Source organism: Rhododendron vialii, chromosome 6a (genome assembly GCF_030253575.1).
Source record: "Rhododendron vialii isolate Sample 1 chromosome 6a, ASM3025357v1".
Classification (NCBI taxonomy): domain Eukaryota; kingdom Viridiplantae; phylum Streptophyta; class Magnoliopsida; order Ericales; family Ericaceae; genus Rhododendron; species Rhododendron vialii.
The window spans coordinates 10232161-10254993 of NC_080562.1; the positions used below are offsets into that span (position 1 = coordinate 10232161).

Here is a 22833-nt window from a genome sequence, read left to right on the forward strand (position 1 = left end):
TCTCCATCAACCTCAACTCGGACCATAAAAATTAAGAGGGATAACATAACACCAATATGTATAAAATAAAATTAAAAAAACCTTAGGGATGTGGTATTATTAGATTTACAACTATTAGTGCGATGAACTTACAACCATTACCTCAGTCAAATAAAAAGGCTGTCTATACAATAGACCTTCCCATGTAAATCACAAAGTAAGTCTGAGTTGATAGCCAAGGGCCCAAGAGGAATTTAGCCCAACAATATAAAGAGTGCACTTTCAGTGCTAGGAAAAAGGTGGTCAAAAATTCAACTCATATTCTGAGATGCTAATCTAACTATTCTAATAGAACTGACTTTAACCGATCAAAAAAAAACCGGAGGCAAATAGAATGGCCTAAAAACATATCAAATCAGAATCAAGGTGTAACATGACCATACATAAGGACACACCAGATACCAACACTCGGAAGAAAGTAACCAGTTGAATCAACTTTATGCTTAGAAAATTTCACTTATTTGATCTCAGAGTGAATATTACACATCTTTGGAGGAAAAATGCCTCATACTATACCAGGAAAAAGTTGGTTACCCCATCCGAACAGAGTTCCTGGGGGTCTAACACTATTGAAATCGAAAACGAAAAGCTGACATACATCTATTGCTATTACAACAACAATTCTGACCTAAACTTACAAGAATATATAATGTACAATAATGCATCGATGCCAAGTTCTCTTGCCGCGCTTTCATAGAAATAGACAAGAGAACTTGATTGGTAAGGGTGGCATTTGCTCATGGATGAAAGTCTCATTTTAAATTTGCAGATGTGTATTGATTGCCACTGAATATATAGTTCAAAAACTGAAAAAACCAAATTCCCGTGGTGAAATTCATAATGCACTGTTGTGTTATATAGTCTATTACTACAGAATTTTTTAAGTCGAAAGGAAATCGTTGAAAACTGACTAATAGCAAGAGCCTAACATTCGATTCAAACATGATACCATCCTGCCAAATGTGCACTGTTGTCTCCATTAAGCTGTCCGCAGAGGTGGAGAAACCAGTATCACGCCATCTCCCCGTACAAAAAGAAAAGGGATTGTCCGCTTGTTTGCCTGAAACATAAACACAATAAGGGCATCAGAAATTACTGGAGAATAAACAAAAACTACCCAGAGGAAGAAATTAAAAGACAGAAATTCTAATCAGATTTTTCCACAACAGTGTCCCAACTACATTTGCATTGCACAATAAGTGTTCTTTGTGTGGCATCAGTTAGCTTCAGAAACAGACAAGCAAAGCAGATAGGATTTCCCTACAAAATTCAGACATGACAAGGTAGTTCCAGAACAATAACTATTAGTACCTTAAAAATGAAAATAATAGTAGCTGCTTGGTTTTTAACATTACATATCCACTAATATTATATCGTTGCCAAGCAGGCAAAAAAAACAATTCGAAGTTTGAGATATTAGAGAAGTGTGGACAAAAATGCCTTACCCCTAGTTTTTGGGGGGGAAAATTGCTTAAACAGATGGATGACTGAATGTTTAGAATTCTTGAAATTAAGAACTCTAACAAGAATGGATAAATGTGTAAAACATATTTTTGATACTTCTTAAGTGTTTCAAATATGCCTAGTCTTAGTGATTCGCATGTACGTTCCCCTGGTATTGGGGTACGTGTCCAGTAATTTATACAAGTGTCTTATACATGGAATGGGGTGTAACTGATGAGTCCCGCCACGAATATACCACATCTATAAAACACGTAACATGATCGTTAAGACAAGATATATGGAGGCAGGTGGATGGGGATTTCACATAGATTCAGGTGGTACAATAGTATTTACGAAACATGCTAAACTTGGTGTGTTGTAGCAAAAGAGGGCTATATTCGACAGCGTACTTTTGAGTTTCAACTAACTGGCTTTTGACTAAGTTCCTAAGAGCCAGGTGGGAAAAAATAATAATTGTTACCCCAAGAAAAATAAAAAAATAAAAAATAAAAATAGCATTCCGAAATCTCAACAAGATATTCAAACATAAAATGCTAGGGGATTAAAGCTGTCTGTACGAAAAAGAGTGGCGATAAATCACAAGCATCTACTTATTCCTGAGACCTCATAAATTGCATGAAAGAAAATTGTGGAGACCAGTGACCCATGCAATAGTCTCTATGAGACGATTAGGAAATGTTCTCAACAAGGTATATCAAGCGATCCAACACCCTTCCTCACGTGCACACCGCTGTACATGCATAGAATGCAACCAAAAAGGGGAGCTAGTGCAAACAAAAACACTTAAACCTAAGTCCTTACCAACCTGACCTCTGATACCAACTTCACAGTTCAGACATTGTGTGGTAATTATGGCCATATATAGCTACCAAAGCACAACTCCTAAGTAAATGGTCCACCTTATTTGAAAACTGCCCTTGCACAATAACATTATTTGAGGCATCTATATAGTTTTGTTTCTACCAAGGTTCTGAATACCGTACTGGCTAGAGTACCAGTTTTTCTATTGGTACTGTATTTACCAGTACCGGTGAAAGACCAGATACTGTTTCGGATTTATGGCTATCAATGTTATTTCCTCATATCAAAAAATTTAGCACCACACATACATTTCCTTACAGAAATAAATAAATCTGAAGTAGTTCAGTACCGTCCGATTTTGACCAGTACTAGTTGGTACCTAAGTAGTCGGGTATTGACCGGTACTGGCCAGTACTAAACGAAATTGGAGGTGTAGGATACTGGATTTGGTAAATACTGCTTCGTACTGGCCGGTATAGTACGAGTTTCAAAACCTTACCTTGGTTTCTATATATTAGCTTAGCGAAGTTCGCCTCCAAAAAGCTACTCCACCATTCAACCATTTCGTTTGGTAATAGAAAGTGAGAGCAATAACCAGGTGAAATTACAACTTACTCGAACTATCTCCTCATAGGTCTCATCATCAATCTCCACTGTGGTCACAATTTCTTCAACATCTCCTAGTATCATATTTAAATGCTGGTCGTATGCCTGCAAAACAATATCACCATCACCGTCACGAAAGGGGAAAAAACATCGAGTCCATAACATAAAGGTGCAGCATCAAAAAACAAAATACTGAAGATATGAAAAATTGAATGCACTGTAGTCATGTCACTTTGCGAATTATAAGAAACTGATCATGGTCTTCACGAAAGAATGGCTAAAAGAATAAGAAAGAAAAATGAAAGAACTTTTGAGTCTTAAAAGAGTAGGACACCATTCTCATTGAATATGTTTAGTTGGGTTTGTCTTAACTAGGGACTTTTTTCACCACAGTGGAAAAGAATATTATTTGCTATTATGGGGTACTAGAGGGTCACCACAATTATGCAACTACAAAAGGACGGGGTGTCTGATAAGCATGAAAAATTGGCACAAATAATCCCGGGATTGAAAGGCCAAGTTCTGCAACTGCATATGCCTTTGAATAAAAATTCTCTCTTTTGCAACAACTAATTGTCCATTACACAACACTTGAGAGGAACTGGCAAAACATTTTATATTCCTCACACTTCCTATTTCATACGATAATCAAAGAGTCACTACTGCACCACACATGCTTGAACTCAAGCAATCTATGCTATGCTCACCTAACAAACATCAATACATAAGAGTTTCAGCTTTCCTAGCATTCCAAATAAATGGATCTTTATAATCTGAGATTATACTCCCGCTGTCCCTAAATAAATATCCCAAGTGAAAAGACGTGCAATTTTCAAATAAAAAAATGAATTACTTCCATGCATAATTTTTTCAGTTTCTTCGCACCAAATTAGAGAACTCAATTAGATTTTTAATTCAGCGCGAAGAAATCAAAAAAATTATGCACGAAAGTACTTTGTTTTTTTGTTTGAAAATTGCATGTCTTTTCTTAGGGTTTCTTTCTGAGGCGGCGGTGGCTCGGTGGCAGCGGAGGATCTTTTGTAGGCTTAGGGTTTTTGTTTTGTTTTGGGGTTTGGGCTTTTGACCCTTTGGGTGTTGGGCCTTTGGCCCATTGGGTGTCCTATTGGCTCCTTGCTAACAGTTTTTCTGTTTTTCCTGTTTTTCTTAAAAAAAAAGTGAGGTGATCTGTAGTGATAGGTTGAACTTATTTTCATTGTATAATGCTCCCATTTGGTTGAGCTTGTCCTCTTTGTATTACGCTATTTGGCTATGTAGCATGGACCCTTCAGAGGTCGGAGTCGGACACCGACACTTTTCGAACATGTATTCGACACTCATTTCCAAGTGTCCTAGATTTTTATCAATGTTTTCCATTTGGACACTCCAGGGACACTTTAAAATGCTATGGACACTCTCAAACACTTGGAAAACAAGTCGGGGTTGATAAAAAAAAAAAAGAGTAGGATCCAATTAAAACTTAAGTCATATTTTTTGGGTGACGGATGATAATTTATTGGTTAAAAAGGCACAAAAATGATCAAATACTTTTATGAATGATATGATGATGGTAACGTATATGTGGCGTTGCATATTTACAATTAGAACCTTGTAATTTTACTTTTTCAACATGTGATAGTATAAATATATGCTTTTTAAAACATGTCCCCTAAAGTGTTGTGTCCTCCATTTTTTAAAAATTCGTGTGTCGGTGTCGTGTCGTGTCCATGCTACAAAGCTCCTTGGTGTATTACTACAAGGTTTCTTATATGTATCGTTATTAATGATAGGGGAACTTTTTTGGCTGATTAAAAAAAAAGATACCCAATACTTGCACTTTGTGACACATGCTAACAGGGGGGAAAAGCAACAGTTTTACCTCAAAAATAGTACAACTAATAAAATAGAATCATCCTATAAAATGCGAGCCCAAAGAATTTGGGTAACACAATGCTGTACATTGACACACTGAGGGGCAGCTCCACGTAGTGAATGCCCTGAAATATACTCTTTTATTCAGGTAAACACATTATACATGTATTTTAGGCTGTAAATGGCTGTAATTGTCTGGAAATATCTCTTCTTTCACCCTTGCCAAGAGCTTAGTCCAACATTTCCTCTTTTTTTATAAGTAACATTTCCTCTTCCCTTTCTCTGTGTTTTCTTTTTGACTATTTGGTACTTCTCTAAAAAAAGTCTTGACTATTTAACATTCAGTAGATCCTTTTAGTAGAATTTTTGGAACGGCGATTAGTGTGTAACCAATGTTGCCCATGTTGTATTTTTGAACGTTATACTTTATATTGTTGTTACAATGTCTCGCTCGATCGCAACCAGAGCCCAGCCCAATGCCTAGGCCCCACAAGACCTTGCCGCCTCAGTGCACTTCTCGCCTTTAACAACTAATCTTACAACTTGTAAGTACGGTAGTCTACAATCTAACTTCAGATGCCGACAATGCCTTAAATATGTACCTACTTTTGCTTGAACTCTTGATAAAATCAAACCGATCTTTTGTTCAGCACTAAAATGGTCGGGGCACCTTGTATCCTCTCTTTCACAAGTTTTTTTTTTTTTTTTGAACAGATCTCTTTCACAAGTTTAAACAGCACATGTGTAAAGATAACTAACATGTGTACCAGTTTGACTTTGCCCTGTGTATTGAAAGTTTAACAAGCTTTAACCTAAACCCCGAACAATCTACTTTGCAACCACAGTATTAGTCCATGAATAATATATATGAAGTCCAAAATCCAACCACCCCAATCAACCGGAATTAAGTTTGGCAATACTTTTGAAGTAGATGATAGAAACGGACAAGTGTGATGTTGTATAGTATTTGAAAAAATTCAATACTGTTAAATATAATTGATTTTGATTATGTTCTACGACAAAATTTGATTTATGAAAAGCTTTTTACTTTTCGACTAGTATGGTTGGCCCTGCATAATTTTTTTTGGACTACAACACTTTTCGATAAATGTCGAAAAAGATTTTTTTTTTTGGCAATAATTTTGGCCAACTAGTAAAACTTGCACATTGGACATTGTCGGACAGTTCCTTCATTTAAGTCATAAAGTTTTATTTTTCCTTGCTAAATTGGGAGCATGTCAGTTTTGTTTTCTACCTTTGTTGACTTGGATGATCTACTCTTGTCATAAGCAAATGAGCCAAGGCTCATTCTGTCACTCTCAAGAACCAGCGTCGGTAATTAATAAGCTCGACCGAATAGCGTTTCCTCTCCTCCACTATTGACTTTGAGGCTTCACAGTTAATACATGGGATCATTGGAGATCAAAATTTCTGAAGATTTTGGCTCAACGTTCATAAGGTGCATTTAATGAAGATCAATTGTTGCAAAAGAAAGATTTCGACTCAACGGAAAGAACACAACGTTCATATTTTCTTCCTTATAAAAGAAAGGCTTCTGCACCAGAAGAAAACACCCTAGCTACGGCACAGAAAATACACAGAGCATTACAAGAGCAATTTTCACCCTCACCTACACTTCATTTTTCATACAATTACTTTGAGAGATTTGTGAGCAAAATAGTTATATCTACTCTTCGAGGAGTGTTGTAATTGTGAGCTACAAATTCTATTATCTTTTGAGAAATTAAGTGTTTGAGAAACCAAGCACTGGTTTTGTAATTCCAAAAACAGGGGTTTTGTTTTTGGAAGGGGTTTTTGAGGATTTTGTACTTTAAATCCTTGTGGTTGTCTAGCTCCTCTGGAAAGCTAGGAGAGTTGGTAATTGTAAGCACCCGCAAGGCTTACTAGTGTAATTTCATTTTTATTAGTGGAACCTTCAAGCGATTACCTTGGAGAGAAGTGGAGTAGGCTGGACCGTGGACAAATTCAGACCGAACCACTATAAACTGGTTTTGCGCTTCTTAACTCTCTCTATATATTTGCTAATTGGTTATTTGCCTTTGTAGTTTTTTTTATTGGTAATTTTTAATTAGCAACCCTATTCCCCCCCCCCCCCCCCCCCCCCCCCCCTCTAGGTTGCTGTCTGGGTAACAATTGGTATCAAAGCTTGGACTCTTGTCTAAAGACTTCACAATCTAAGAGTGATTATGGCAACCACATCCTCACACATAGAGGGCCTATCAACCAACAGACCACCTTTGTTCAATGGAACAAACTTTGCCTACTGGAAAAATAGGATGAGAATTTATATCCACTCCATAGATTATAGTTTATGGAAAATTATCACGATCGGACCCAACATCCCTATGAAAATTGTAGGAGAGACCTATGTGGTCAAAACTGAGGCTGAATGGAATGATGCAGATATGCGTAATATAGAATCAAACTTCAAGGCTATGAATATTTTATATTGTGCTCTAGATTCTGCTGAATATAATAGAATCTATATCTGTGAAACTGCTAAAGAAATTTGGGATAAATTGATAGCTCCTCATGAAGGAAACAGTCAAGTAAAGGAATCAAAAATAGATATTCTAGTACACAATTATAAATTGTTCAAAATGAAACTTGAAGAATCTATTTCTAATATGTTCACTAGATTTACTGATATCGTTAATGGTTTAAAATCTCTTGGTAAATCTTATACTAACTCAGAAATGGCAAGAAAGATTCTCAGGTCCATGGAAAAGTCTTGGGATACTGGGCATCAATCATCTTGCAAACCATGGACTTCTCCAAATGCACTATGGATGAACTTATGGGCACTCTCATGACAGAAGAGATACATCGCAAGCTAAATGAGGAAGTCGATACAAAGAGGAAAGACATTGCTCTAAAAAGCACTACCAGTAAATCAAAGGACACCGAAGAAGCAAATGATGAGAGCGATGACGATGAAGATATGGCCTTGATCACAAAGAATTTCAAGAAATTTCTCAAGAAAAAGAATGGATGGAAAGGAAGGAAATTTCTCAAAAAGAATGAGAACAAAGAAGATGAAGGCAAACGTGATGAGATAATCTGTTACAAATGCAGAAAACCAGGCCATATGAAAGCTGATTGTCCTCAGTCTAAAAGGTTCAGCAAAAAGGACAAAAAAAAGTAATGGTAGCAGCTTGGGACAACAGTGACAATAGCAGCTCAGAAAGTGACGAGGAAGCCGAAGTGGCAAACCTCTGTTTAATGGCACTGGAAGAAAATGAGGTATATCATGACTCCTCATCTCTTTCATTTGATGAATTACAAAATGCTTTTAGAAGTTTGCAAGTTGATTTTGAAAAAGTAAAATCAAAGAATAAAGCTTTAAAGAAACTCGCCAAAGAACTTTCAAATGAAATGAATAATTTGATTGACGAGAAAAATGCTTTAGAAGAAGAAAATGAAAAATTTAAAAATAGTTCTAACACTGATCTTTTTGATAAGCAAATTAAAGATTTAATTACAAAGAGAAATGCTCTAGAAAAAGAAAATGAGAATTTAAGAAAAGCTTCAAATGTTGATTTTTTGCATAAACAAATTGATGATTTAACTAAATCTCTTGAAAAATTAACAAAGGGTAAAGAAGCCTTAGACTTACTTCTTGGAAAACAAAGATGTTCTTTTCATAAAGCTGGAATTGGTTATAATCCTGACGAACATAAAAATCTTTACAAAAATCTTTTTGATAAAAGCACTTCACCTATTTTTCCTAAAATTACTTGTCATTATTGTGGTATAGTAGGACATATTTCACCATCATGCCCTATGAAGAGACTTTCATCTGTTTATGTTAACAAAACTTGGGTTCAAAAGAACCAAACATACCCTGTTCAAGCTAACCAACATGGACCCAAGATGATATGGGTACCAAAAATCAAGTCTTGATATGTTATTGTAGGTGTGCCTCAAATCCACATCAACTAAAGGTAAATGGTACCTCAATAGTGGATGCTCAAGGCATATGACGGGAGATGAAAAGGCTTTCAATTCTCTAACTCCAAAAGATGGAGGATTCGTAACTTTTGGTGACAATAGCAAAGGAAAAATCATCGGTATAGGTAATATCGGTATATCTCCTTCTATTGTTATAGAAGATGTCTTATTTGTTGATGGTCTTAAACACAATCTTCTTAGCATTAGCCAATTATGTGACAAGGGCAACAAAGTTATTTTTGAAAAATCTAGTTGCATCATTGAGAGTATCAAAGAACACAAAACATTATTTGTTGGCCAAAGACTTGAAAATGTTTATGTTTTCAACTTAAATGATTTGAGCAAACAAGGTGTAAAATGTTTTTCTGCAATGAGTAATAATAGTTGGTTATGGCATAGACGCGTTGGACATGCACACATGGATGCGATTTCAAAACTTTCTAGAAAAGAATTAGTTGTTGGTCTTCCAAAAATCAAATTTGAAAAGGATAGATTGTGTGATGCATGCCAACAAGGTAAACAAACAAAAGTTTCTTTCAAATCTAAAAATGTTATTTCTACTACAAGGCCATTACAACTATTACACATGGATTTATTTGGTCCTACTAGAACAGCAAGTCTTGGCGGCAAATACTATTGTCTTCTTGTTGTGGATGATTTCTCTAGATTTACATGGGTTCTGTTCCTAGCTACTAAGGATGAGGCTTTTACTTCCTTTACAAAACTATGTAGAAAAGTTCAAAATGAAAAAGGATTTGTTATTGCAAATATTCGAACTGATCATGGTATAGATCATAACTTTTTTGCACCTCGCACACCTCAACAAAATGGGGTAGTTGAGAGAAAAAATAGAACTCTTGAAGAAATGGCTAGAACAATGCTTTGTGAAAACTCTCTACCCAAATACTTTTGGGCAGAAGCCGTTACCACCGCTTGTTATGTTTTAAATCGAGTCTTGATTAGACCTATCCTCAAAAAGACACCATATGAGCTATAGAACGGCAGAAAACCCAACATTGGTTACTTTCATGCTTTTGGTTGTAAATGTTTTGTCTTAAACAATGGAAAAGATCATTTGGGAAAATTTGATTCAAAATCCGATGAAGGAATTTTTGTTGGATATTCAACTTCAAGTAAAGCATATAGAGTGTACAACAAACGCACTTTACCTGTAGAAGAATCTGTTCATGTTTCGTTTGATGAATATAATCCATCTACTGCCAAGATTATAATTGATGATGATGAGATAGATATCATAAAGGAAGTGCAAGACTTGACTTTTAGCAAAGAAAATGGTGAAAGCCAACAGGAGAGCACTCAAGCGAAGGATGACGTGGTTCTTGATCAACCACAAGATCCAATCAGCAATCAAGATCTACCTAAAGAATGGAGATTCATACAAAATCATCCAAAAGATTTGATTCTTGGAGATGTTTCGAAAGGTATATCTACTCGTTCATCTCTTAAAAATATTTGTGGCAATTTAGCTTTTGTTTCTCAAATTGAGCCTAAGACTTTTTTAGAAGCTGAAAATGATGAAAATTGGATTTTAGCTATGCAAGAAGAACTGAGTCAATTTGAAAGAAATAAAGTTTGGGATTTAGTGCCTAGACCTCGTGATCACACCATTATTGGTACTAAATGGGTTTTTAGAAATAAATTGGATGAATCAGGAAACATTGTTAGAAATAAAGCTAGATTAGTTGCACAGGGCTATAATCAAGAAGAAGGCATTGATTTTGATGAGACATTTGCACCTGTTGCCAGACTAGAAGCTATTCGCATGCTACTTGCGTTTTCATGTTTTAAAAACTTTAAACTTTTTCAAATGGATGTGAAAAGTGCATTTCTAAATGGCTTCATAGCAGAAGAAGTTTATGTAACACAACCTCCTGGTTTTGAAAATCATGAATTTCCTGATCATGTGTTTAAACTTTCAAAAGCGCTTTATGGTTTGAAACAAGCACCTCGTGCATGGTATGATAGACTTAGTTCATTCTTACTCGAAAAGGGATTTTCTAGAGGAAAATTGGATACTACTCTTCTCATAAAAATCAAAAATCACGACATGCTAATTATTCAAATTTATGTTGATGATATTATCTTCGGTGCTACTAATGAAAAATTATGCAAAGAGTTTGCTAAGTGTATGCAAGGGGAGATCGAAATGAGTATGATGGGAGAACTCAACTTTTTCCTTGGGCTCCAAATCAAGCAATCAAAAGATGAAATTTTTATTAATCAAGCAAAGTATACGAGAGAACTTCTCAAAAGATTCAAGATCATGAAGACTCCAATGAGCCCAACCACTAAACTCGACAAAGATGAAAATGGTAAATCAGTAGATACAAAAATGTATCGAGGTATGATTGGTTCACTTCTTTATCTTACTGCTAGTAGACCCGATATTATGTTTAGTGTGTGCTTATGTGCTCGTTTTCAGTCTAATCCAAAAGAATCACATTTAGAAGCTGTGAAACGTATTTTTAGATATCTTGCAGGAACTCCTAATTTGGGGTTATTTTATCCTAGAAATACTTCTTTCGACTTAATTGGTTTTTCTAATGCTGATTATGCTGGCAGTAGAACTGATCGTAAGAGCACTTGTTGTACTTGTCAATTTCTTGGAAACTCATTAGTTTCTTGGTTTAGTAAAAAGCAAAATTCTGTTGCTTTATCAACTGCTGAAGCTGAATACATAGCTGCTGGTAGTTGTTGTGCTCAATTATTATGGATCAAACAGCAAATGGAGGATTTTAATTTACATTATGATCATGTTCCAATTAAATGTGATAATACAAGTGCAATCAATTTAACAAAAAATCCCATTCAACATTCTCGAACAAAACATATTGAAATTAGACATCATTTTATACGTGATCAAGTTCAAAAAGGGGATATTATTCTTGATTTTGTCAGTACCAACAAGCAATTGGCGGATATTTTTACAAAACCCCTAATTGAAGAACAATTTTGTTTTATCCGAAGAGAACTCGGGATGTCTAATCCATTCTAAATATTTTTTTGGGGGATTTTTAGTTAAAATTAGTATTACTTGTCTAATCATTTTTTTTTGGAGTACTTACCATCATAGTGTTTAATAAATCACACTCCGAACATATTATATTCAATTCTGTGAGACATTGAGGGGACACAGTAATAAGTATCCGAACACAATTTTCTTACCCTATTTTTGTCCTATTCGACGCGGCAACCCCTATCTTCATTTTAAAATTTTCAAAATTTAAATTTCTTCCTTCCTCAACACACTTCTCTCATCCTCTATAAATTCAACCACACAATTTCTATCTTTTCATCTCTCTCTCTCTCTCTCTCTCCAAATCGCTATCCTTCCAAATCGAGCAATGGCAAACTTACCGCAAGGGTTACCGCTTGAGTTTTGGGAAAGAGACATCGAACGAGTAGAGCTAAGAATGTTTATCCAAACCCTTTGGATGCAACTCTTTATTTTCATTCTACTGTGTGCATTACTTACAATGAGAATACCACCATGGTTCGGGTGGAATGTAAATGTGGATACTCTGTGGTATTGGATTGGCATTGTAGCTGCCGCTGTAGCAGCCATCATTCGAGAATACGAAAATCAAAGACGCCAAGCTTTCGATGAAAGAAGATAGAGTAATACAGGGCAAGAGAGCCATAGTGCTGGAACCATATCCATATTTTTTTTCTCTGAGCTTTCTTGTTTTTGATGATGCCACAGGGGGAGAAAAAGAGAAGTTTTATTTGAATTTGATCTATCTTGCTTTAAAATTTGATTACTATGATGTGTTGATTATTATATTTACTCGTTGATCATATATAACTGCTATTGGTGCATATATTGAGGGGGAGCATATATGTAGGGGGAGCATTCGCTCACTCTTTACTTATCACTCTTTTAAAAAAAAATCATATTTTGTGTCATCATCAGAAAGGGGGAGATTGTTAAATATAATTGATTTTGATTATGTTCTACGACAAAATTTGATTTATGAAAAGCTTTTTACTTTTCGACAAGTAGTACGATTGGCCCTGCATAATTTTTTTTGGACTACAACACTTTTTGATAAATGTCGAAATTTTTTTTTTTTTTTGGCAATAATTTTGGCCAACTAGTAAAACTTGCACATTGGACATTGTCGGACAGTTCCTTCATTTAAGTCTAAAGTTTTATTTTTCCTAAATTGGGAGCATGTCAGTTTTGTTTTCTACCTTTGTTGACTTGGATGATCTACTCTTGTCATAAGCAAATGAGCCAAGGCTCATTCTGTCACTCTCAAGAACCAGCGTCAGTAATTAATAAGCTTGACCGAATAGCGTTTCCTCTCCTCCACTATTGACTTTGAGGCTTCACAGTTAATACATGGGATTAGGGCTGTTAGATGGAACCGGAAATTCGATCGAAACCGGAAAAACCGGACCGGACCGAATTTTTCAAACCGGTCAAATAATTTCGATCCGGTTTATAAAATTTAATATTCTTAAAACCGGTTCGGTTTCCGGTTTATGTGTTTTATAAACTGGTCGAAACCGGACCGAACCGGATTAATGCATATGTGTAAAAATTTGCAAGTAGTAGGACTCGAACTCGCGTGCTTCAAGTTGAAAGAGGGACTCTTTACTGCTTGGACATACAACTACTTGTGTTTTTATCATAGAATAAATATATTTATTACATAGAAATACATAAAAGTTATATACACACTAGCCCTAAGAACTTTTCCAGATTCACATCTCATTCTCTCACGCCGACTTCACTCAGCACTCCTCCATGGCGATTTGACCAAACCCAAGGGTGAGTCTCTTCGTCCCTCTCTCTCCGTCTGTCACTCTCTCTCTCTCTATCTCTCTCTCTCTCACACACACACACACACACACACATCCCACAAAATCTGGAAGTAGAAGATCTACAAAACCCATCATCCCTCTTGTTCGCACGATGGTGGCGACGGCGGGGATGGCCTGATGGTGGTGGTGGCCGTGTATGGTGGTTTTTTATTGGCAGAACGAGAAACCGGATAAACCGGACCGAAACCGGTTGAGCCGGTCGAAACAGGACCGTATTATCTCAACCGGTTCCGGTTTTCAAAAATCCCAAACCGGATAACCGGTTTCGACCGAAAAATATGCCGAAACCGATCGAAACCGGACCGGTATCACCCCTACATGGGATCATTGGAGATCAAAATTTCTGAAGATTTCGGCTCAACGTTCATAAGGTGCATTTAATGAAGATCAATTGTTGCAGAAGAAAGATTTCGACTCAACGGAAAGAACACAACGTTCCTATTTTCTTCCTTATAAAAGAAAGGCTTCTGCACCAGAAGAAAACACCCCAGCCACGGCAGGGAAAATACACAGAGCATTACAAGAGCAATTTTCACCCTCTCCTACACTTCATTTTTCATACAATTACTTTGAGAGATTTGTGAGCAAAATAGTTATATCTACTCTTCAAGGAGTGTTGTAATTGTGAGCTACAAATTCTATTATCTTTTGAGAAATTAAGTGTTTGAGAAATCAAGCACTGGTTTTGTAATTCCAAAAACAGGGGTTTTGTTTTTGGAAGGGGTTTTTGAGGATTTTGTACTTTAAATACTTGCGGTTGTCTAGCTCCTCTGGAAAGCTAGGAGAGTTGGTAATTGTAAGCACCTGCAAGGCTTACTGTTGTAATTCCATTTTTATTAGTGGAACCTTCAAGCGATTACCTTGGAGAGAAGTAGAGTAGGCTGGACCGTGGTCAAATTCAGACCGAACCACTATAAACTGGTTTTGCGCTTCTTAACTCTCTATATATTTGCTAATTGGTTATTTGCCTTTGTATTTTTTTTTATTGGTAATTTTTAATTAGCAACCCTATTCACACCCCCCCCCCCCCCCCCCCCCCCCCCCCCCCCCCCTAGGTTGCTGTTTGGGTAACAAATACGTTGAGTTCCTTAAACCAAACCAAACCCTACCAAACCGAGCTTTTTAAGTCTCAGTCAATTGGGGTCGGCAAAAACTTTGTCTTCTCCATTAAGCTTTGTAGAGAACATCGTGTTCCTTGATATCCAACAAACCTAAATACTTTCAACCTACTGCCTCTAAAGTCAATTCTGATCAACCCATTCCCTTACTGCTACCCTCTACTACAACTATACAGCTACCCTTAACTACCGCATCTAGTGATTTATGATAGACATATTCAAACCACCTTAATACATTTTCTCTCAGCTTATCTTCTCGCGGTGCTACCTTACCATTCTGCGAAGGAGTTTGTTTCTAATTCAATATCACGTAGTCTTACTACACATCCATCTCAACATTCCCATATGAGCTACACTCATCTTACTCATATGTTATTTCTTAGTAATCCAACACTTGGTGCCATAGAATGTGGCTGGCCTTATAATAGTACACTATTAGTCCCTTAAAAAAAAAAAAATTGGAGGAGCCATTGACCCATTGGACACAAAATCAAGCAAGTCTAGCTAAATCAAAGGAAGACAAAGTAGCGACTCTTTGAAATTTCACTCATACCATCGCAAAATATAGTAAGAGCATCTCCAACCCTTACTCAAATCTTAGTACATTGTTGAGCACAAGCTTCATTTGATATAAATACTCCAATGGACAAACTCGAACATCCACACAAATTTGAAGTAAAAGCTTCATTAATAGCATAGTTGTAAATAGCAAAATAAGTCCTAAAAAGTTGAGTTAAAATATAAGTCCCCCTTGATTTGGCGAAAAATTTAGGTAAAACTCAATTTGGTATTAGTTTGAGTCAAAGACTTGAGTGATTGTAGAGAGGTTTTACTCAGAGAATTTAGTTTTGAGTCAATTAAAAGAGTAAGGCTCCATTCAGCACCAATGTCAATCTAAACCCTAGATTTTTTTTGATCGTACCTAAACCCTAGTCATGATTAACAACAAAAGTTCAAATCTAAACCCAATTCCATCAAGGTCTCAAAGGAGCTGCAAGTTAAGAAACCCAGGCAAAAACATTTTAGTACTACGGAGCAATAAGTGCAAAATCAAGTGAGAGAGAGAGAGAGAGAGAGAATTAATCCATACGTGGAGCTTTCCACGGAGTTCACGATCAGATCGAAGCTTGACGTAGATTCTCTCATCGAGACTCAGTCTGATGAGATCCAGTGGCTCTTTCACTGCGCTATCTTCTTCGCTCCCCATAGTATAACCTATATTTCGGGTTAATTGTCAATTTCGACATGTTATCCACATTGATAAACAAAATATAGGCAAATTTATTAAGAATAGGAAATGTATAGCTTGCCAAGGCAATTTAAGGTGATTTCAAATTTTCGTGAGATACAATAGCCAGGAGAATGCGTATAAAGAATATGAAGTGTATAGCTTGTCAAGGTAAGAGACAACAGTCACAACATAATTGCGTTACTTGCCATTGCATATCTTATGGGCACTGCATAACTTTTGTGGGAATGGGGATAACATATTGAGATTGCAAAGTGAAATTTGAGTTATGCAATTAACCTAACCCATCCAAGAAGGAATCAAAAGTAGATAGAAATTGGTCCTCAGCATAACACAAATTTCTAGCCTAAACCCATTCATAGTCATATTAAGATCAAGCTTGGTCTAATCCAATTAACCTAAAATTGAAAACTCAATCACCACAAGGCATAGCACTAGAATGATTAAAAGTCACCATACTAAACTACCGTTACTTGAAATTTATACCAATCATGAATAAAGAATGCTAGAAGAGCATACGCAAGTCATACTATTTTTTGTTGTGTTTCCATTGGCAATATTGCGACATGCTTCCCATAAACTTGATTGGTGGACTAGGGCAAACAAGAATCTTACCGTAATACTGTAACAATTTGTCTCCTCATTGCCCCATTTTTACGAACACATGGTATGCGACAAACAAAAAACAAATTCACAAAAAAAAATGCAGTAATGGGTGGCGCTAAGTGCTTATACAATAGCTTTGAAGGTGGGTAATGCATATACATATATACATGACCAACAAATTTGTGTGGGTGTGTGAGATAGAGATAGCAAGTGAAACCGAGAATGTGGGTACAAATTACAAAACGATGAGACTTGAATATGCCATGTTTTCCTTTCGAAGGATATCCTCCTAAACTAGTGAGCATTTTCATTATCCAACTGCATCATAAGAATCAGCCAAACCAATTCCAAGAAAAAGAATTTAGTGTTTACATGGCTTCAACTGACTACACACATCCAAGCTAAATAGAAGAATGACTTCCCACAAATTTTAACGCCTAGCTTGAATTCTTGCATGGAAAGTGAATAGATATGAGTTCGATATTCATTCTAGGTCTAAAAACTACAACAAACCAAACAATTTTAAGAGCAAAAATTGGAACAAATCCATATATGAGACCAATTTCCTAAACTCTAAGGCTCTGTTCAGTTGCCAGGAATGTTGTACTGGAAAGTTATTCTCAGGAAATGTTAAGTGAAATAAAGGAAAAAAAAAAATCTATTTTCCTGTGAGTGTTCATTTGACAATTTTTTTTTGCAAAAAAACTAAAGTTTAGTGGTTCATTTCCCGGAAAAGACACTTATGAGAAACTTCTTTATTTTTATTCTCATGGCTAATTTTAAATAAAAGTAACTTTGAGATCTAAATAATAGGCTATCATATTTCAAAAATTAACACACGGAAAATGTATTTTATCTAATGCAAAGCCTTAACATGAAATAAAAAAATTGACTCACAATTCCATATTCAATTTGCTATATTTCTGAATGGTCATGCAAATCCCCCATTTAAATTGACATTCTCTGATAATCAACCGTACAAATGAAGTTTAAAAAATAAGTAGATGATAACTAAATAAATAAATATTAAACCGTGCTTGATTAGTTGCCAACGCAAAAACTCACTGAAAATTAGTTAGTACAAAACAAAATTGAAGACCAATGACAAGATAAATAAATACTTCCAAAAAAAATAAACTACCAATCTTTTTCCAAAACAATTATCTCAGAAAGCACCATAGTAGTCGAAATTGTTGTTACTCATGTAAATCTCAAAGTGTCTTTCTAAGAATCTAATTCGTATTTTTTGGTATTGGCGTCATTCACTTTTATTCTTACCCACCAATTATTTTGGCCCCACAATGGAGAAAACTTTTCCCGTGAGACAAAATCCTATGCTTTTGGCCGGATCATTTTTGTAAGAAAGTAAATCTTGCAGGAAAACTTAAAAACAAGTTTCTTACTACTTTCCTGCCAATTGAACACTACAAAAGTTATGGAAAAATTGATTTTCCCATCCTTTCCTGTACTTTGTACTTTTCTGGCAACTAAACGGGGCCTAAAAGGTTGAATAGGAGGAAGTGAGCAAGTGTTGAAAGCTTCAGTCTTCAATGATCCATTGGAACCGAAGATAACAAGTAGAGTCTGCCGACTCTGCCCATTAGGTCACCAGGCTTGAAGTAACTTCGTGGACCACTTTCATTGGGGAAATCCTTCTCATCAATCTCTATCCTTGGTAAATTGCCTTCTCCCTTTTTTTCGTAGCCTCGCGTAATATCTGCTCTTGCGTGCTCGTAGGCTCCCTTTGGAAGACTTTGAGCATATAAGGCCCGAACCGCTCCATTGTAGGAGGTTTTTTGTCGGGTTCCGGAAACCACAATATGATTGGCCAGGCCGCGACATCCATGGCCTCCCTGGATTCGCATCTCCATACGTGAATATGCCCATGTTCCTTCCCAGGTTTCCTTTCTTCTTGATCAAGGAATTTCAGAAGGCTAGTAGGGCTCCTCCCATCTTATGCCCCTAAGGTCCTGGCGCAAAAAGGCAACCCGCCCTGATTCCGCTTTTGAAAAAGGAGGATAAATCTATGTAGCTCAAGTTCAGAAATCACATCATCCAAAATCGAAATCAAATGATTTGTATATTGGAAGTTAAGATCAGAACTAACAGAGTTTGTGTCAATTTGAATGAAGCAAGAAGTCTACAGAGGACTTTAAAAAATAAGAGATGACAGTACATTAATAAGTAACTCGAGTGAGGTCATAACAATGGTTGGAAAACCTGAAAGTTTTGTTTTAACCTTTCAAGCACAGGAGAGCAAAAATCATACACTGATGTTGATTATTAGTTCAATTCAATTCCAGACTTTCTTATTCTTCAATTAAAGAATGATGATGTTGTAGGGTTATCATACCATGGATCAATTCATCGATATATATAACATAAACACGAGATAGGGTTATCGAAGCAAATCGAAGCCTAGTCAGCAAAAGAAAAAGAACTTTAAGCAGAAACACGAGATAGGGGGTTGGAGAAGATTAAACAGAAATGGGATCATTTGACCAGTGCTCTAGTACCACATAAGCCCCAATTTCTGTGCGTGCGTGATGACCATAACGCTAATTTCGGGTTCGAAATTTCTGCCCCTAATTTCTACTAATCGAAGGTTAAATCGAACGAGAGAGATACCTTCTTCGATCTTCTTCTTCTTCGATCTTTTTCGTCGTTCTCTTATCTCTCTCTCTCTGGTAAGGAGGCGTGAAACAGAAAGTGGGAAGGAAAGAGGGTTTTGACCCGCGTGTGAGGTGTGGTTATGACCCGGAAAGCCCCAGTTTAACCCGCGAATTGCTCCTCCCTTTTCTCGCCGTTGGATGACGAGATCCAACGGCCCTAGTTAAAAGTCCGCACCTAAGCTATGGGATCCCTTAAGAAGCACGATATCTAGCTTTACAGAGGTTGCTCTCCTTTTACGTGGTAATAAGACATTTTGAGCGCCGCTATTTGTAGGTCTTTATTTTTTCCTATAATTCGTTAAAAATTTTCAATTATAATTAACAGTTAGTTACCAAAAATGAGATATATTTTCAGCATCTAATTACTGAAATATAGGAGTAATACTTTTTTCAACAGCTATTTACCGAAAATGTATGTTCGGCAGTTGTTTACCGAAAATTGAACATATTTTCGACATGTAGTTACCGAAATATAATATTGTCTTCAACAGCTATTTACCGAAATGTTATGTATGATTTTCAACAACCATTTACCGAAAATGTAATGGGCTATGGAAGAAAATAAAGAACTGCGAATAGCGGCGCCTGACATTTTTAGTAAAAATCACTCTATTAAAATAATATAGATATACTTCCAAACAAATTTGAAAGGCAGTCAACTGGCAGTAGTCTGGCACCCACTCCCACCAGTAATCTCCTTCTCCATAATAGCACTAAGGCTTTGTTTGAGTTTTAGGGAAAGTGATAGAAAGTGAGAAAGAAAATTAGAGAGAAATGTTATTATTCATAAATTTTGAATTCTTTTATTTTCTCTCCTTTTTCTCTTCAATCCAAACAATTGGAGGGACAAATTTTAATTTTTCTTTCTTTTCTTTCACTTTCTCGACGTTCCAAACAGAGCCTAAAATACTTACCTGATAAGTAGTCACTTTGTTTGGTTATCCTCTCAGAAATAATATCTCCAAAACTTTTGACTGTTTCGTCATCCGTGTTTTTTCGTTTTTAGTGATTTTTTGTCAAATTTTTTACTTATATTTATACTTTTTGGATGTACATAGCGTACATTTATTCAAAAAGTAAAAAAAATTGTCAAAATGTCAAAAAAATTTACTAAAAACGAAAAAATACACAAATTTATAAAACTTTTTTATTTCAAAAAATAAATCTCAAAATTACAAATTAAACACAGCCAAGGGATAACTCAACACTTTCTTCGACCTCCTCCCTCCCACGGAAAATCAAGAAGGTGGTAGTGATAGTGGTGGTGTTCTTCTTCTTCATGTATTCATGTTGGGCCACCTCATCTCTTTCAACCACCTCTCCACTCTCCTAGCTTCCTTCACCCCAAGAAACCTCTCCAGAATCCCCAAACCCACCCACCCCCATAGAAAACCCCACTGGCCCGTTTCCTCAAATCCACAAACCCGAGGCCCGACTGGGTCGTCTACAACTACACCTCCCATTGGCTCCCACCGCTCGCGGCACACCTTGGCGTCTCCGCCACTTACTTCAACCTCTTCAACGCTGCCAACATGGCTTTCATCAGCCCTCCGTCGGTGATTCTGGAGTGAGAATACGCCAGGACGATGGCAGAGAATTTACGGTGGTGCGGCGATGGATCATGGCGCTGTCGCAGATCGTTTACCGGCAGCACAAGGTGGCCAAGTTTATGGAGAGTTCAAAGACTACAAGAAATAATACTCTTCGCGACGGGAAAATACTGTTGCGAATAGTGGATTCCCGTTGCTAAAGCCCTTTTGCGACGGGATCGCGACGGGAATGACCGGTGGCAGATGGTGGGGTGGCAAATACTTTTTGCAACGGGTTTTTCCTGTGGCAAAGTATTTGCAACGGGAAAAGGTAGTATTCGCGACAGGTGTATACCGTCGCAAAAAAAATTAAAAAAACAATAGATTTTATTAGCCACGGTATAACCCTGTCGCAAATAATAGTATTTTTTTCAAAAAAATAAAATTCCTGCCTCGAAAACCTTTTGAACCTTAATATCCAGACAAAACAGAACTTTTGAATTCATAAACTAGCAAAATTGTCCTTACAAGAATGGAAATAATAATTCATACTTTTGCAATCCAAATTCATGTTCATAGATAACCGTACTCAAAATAAAATAGAGTCAAGGGAAAAAAAAAGGATGAACAAGTCAAAGAAAATAAACACAAGTGAGTCCCCAAAATAATCTTTGCACGCGCGCCTTAATCAAACATATTCTTCCGACCATCTTTTTCTCAACATCTGCCAAATAAAGAAGCAATATTAGTTGAAACCTACAGAATAATATGAAGGCAACAAAGAACGAAACTATGAAACAGGGTATTACAATAGGTACTCACCCCTCCAACCACTAAAGCAGTTCTTCACCTAGCATTGTATAAGAGTTCCATGTAGCCTTCTCTGGAAACAAGAAAATAAACAAATAAATGTTACATAATATACTCCTAACAAAAAGTTAAACTCCCCAAACAAACATGGAAACTTTAACTCATGTGCAGTGCAATGGACAAACAAACATGATTAATAAATTTCCTATGCCTACTGAAGTAATAAGCAAAGCAAAGCAAAGAATGCATTTCCTTGTGTTACCATCAAAGGTTTTACCTTCCTCTGACGAGATCATAACTGGGCGTGTCATGCCAGGAAATACTTTTTTCTTTGAACTACCTTGTTTGATATGAAGTTTGTGAATCACTACAAATTTTCAAATGGGTCACATAATTAAACACAAGCATCAGCAGGGGAACACGAAAACATAAAAGGAAACAAATTAAGAAGAAAGCTGGAGGTGGTCCCTCGGTTAAGAGGGAGATCTGTGAGTAGGTGGCGGTCCCTTTGCAGAAAGTAACAAGTGTTACTTCATCTCACTGTAAACAAATAATAACTAAAGTTGCAAGTACTTGAAAAAATGAGACTATGAGAGGGTAAATAACTTAATACTTAAGTTAACAAAGTAACAGGGTAAATAGATTAAACCTTGGTACATAATCGCCATATGTAATTCTTATGACCTTAGGCACTCGCACAGGTAAGCTTCGGCTGAATCAAGAAAACAAAGCCAAAACTTTAGATGCAATGCAAAGGAACGTAGGACTCACTGTGATAAACCCAATTCTTGTAATTCCTTAAGAAACCATTGGATATTAGATGCTCTCGCACCACCACTCTTGCCAGATAATAACGATTCCCACAATTCCTACACAGATACCAAACTTTCATATCTTTTACTGTCTGCAAACGTAAGGAATTGATCAATCCCAGCTATATATTCTACGAACATTCGATTTAGTAAGTCTATCCAACTCCAGTCTATCTCTATATACTCTTCCTTCAGGTGTTTCTGTACATATTCACATGATTTATTAAACATCACAAAGTTCAAAAATAATTCACAGCTAATTGTTGGTGGATCATGATGAAACCCAATGAGTGAAGAGAAGCCCCAACAACATTAATGAAATTTAACTGACTACAAGATATCTCAATCGATTAATGTTTTTAGGGATTCCCTGAAGTACTACCAAAGAACTATAAGAAAAAGAACATGAAACTAGACTGCAAGTTTAACTTAACA

General features: G+C 36.4%; 1 protein-coding gene across 1 annotated transcript; it reads right to left on the reverse strand.

The window, feature by feature from the left end:
• Window positions 1-791: 791 nt before the first annotated feature.
• On the reverse strand, window positions 792-15929 carry LOC131331357 (sm-like protein LSM3A). Its single transcript, XM_058365253.1, has 3 exons — window positions 15811-15929; window positions 2920-3015; window positions 792-1099 (listed from the first exon to the last, which is right to left on the reverse strand). Exons 1-3 carry the CDS (start codon window positions 15925-15927, stop codon window positions 1019-1021), a joined length of 294 nt encoding a protein of 97 aa, XP_058221236.1. The 5' UTR covers window positions 15928-15929; the 3' UTR covers window positions 792-1018.
• Window positions 15930-22833: the final 6904 nt, after the last annotated feature.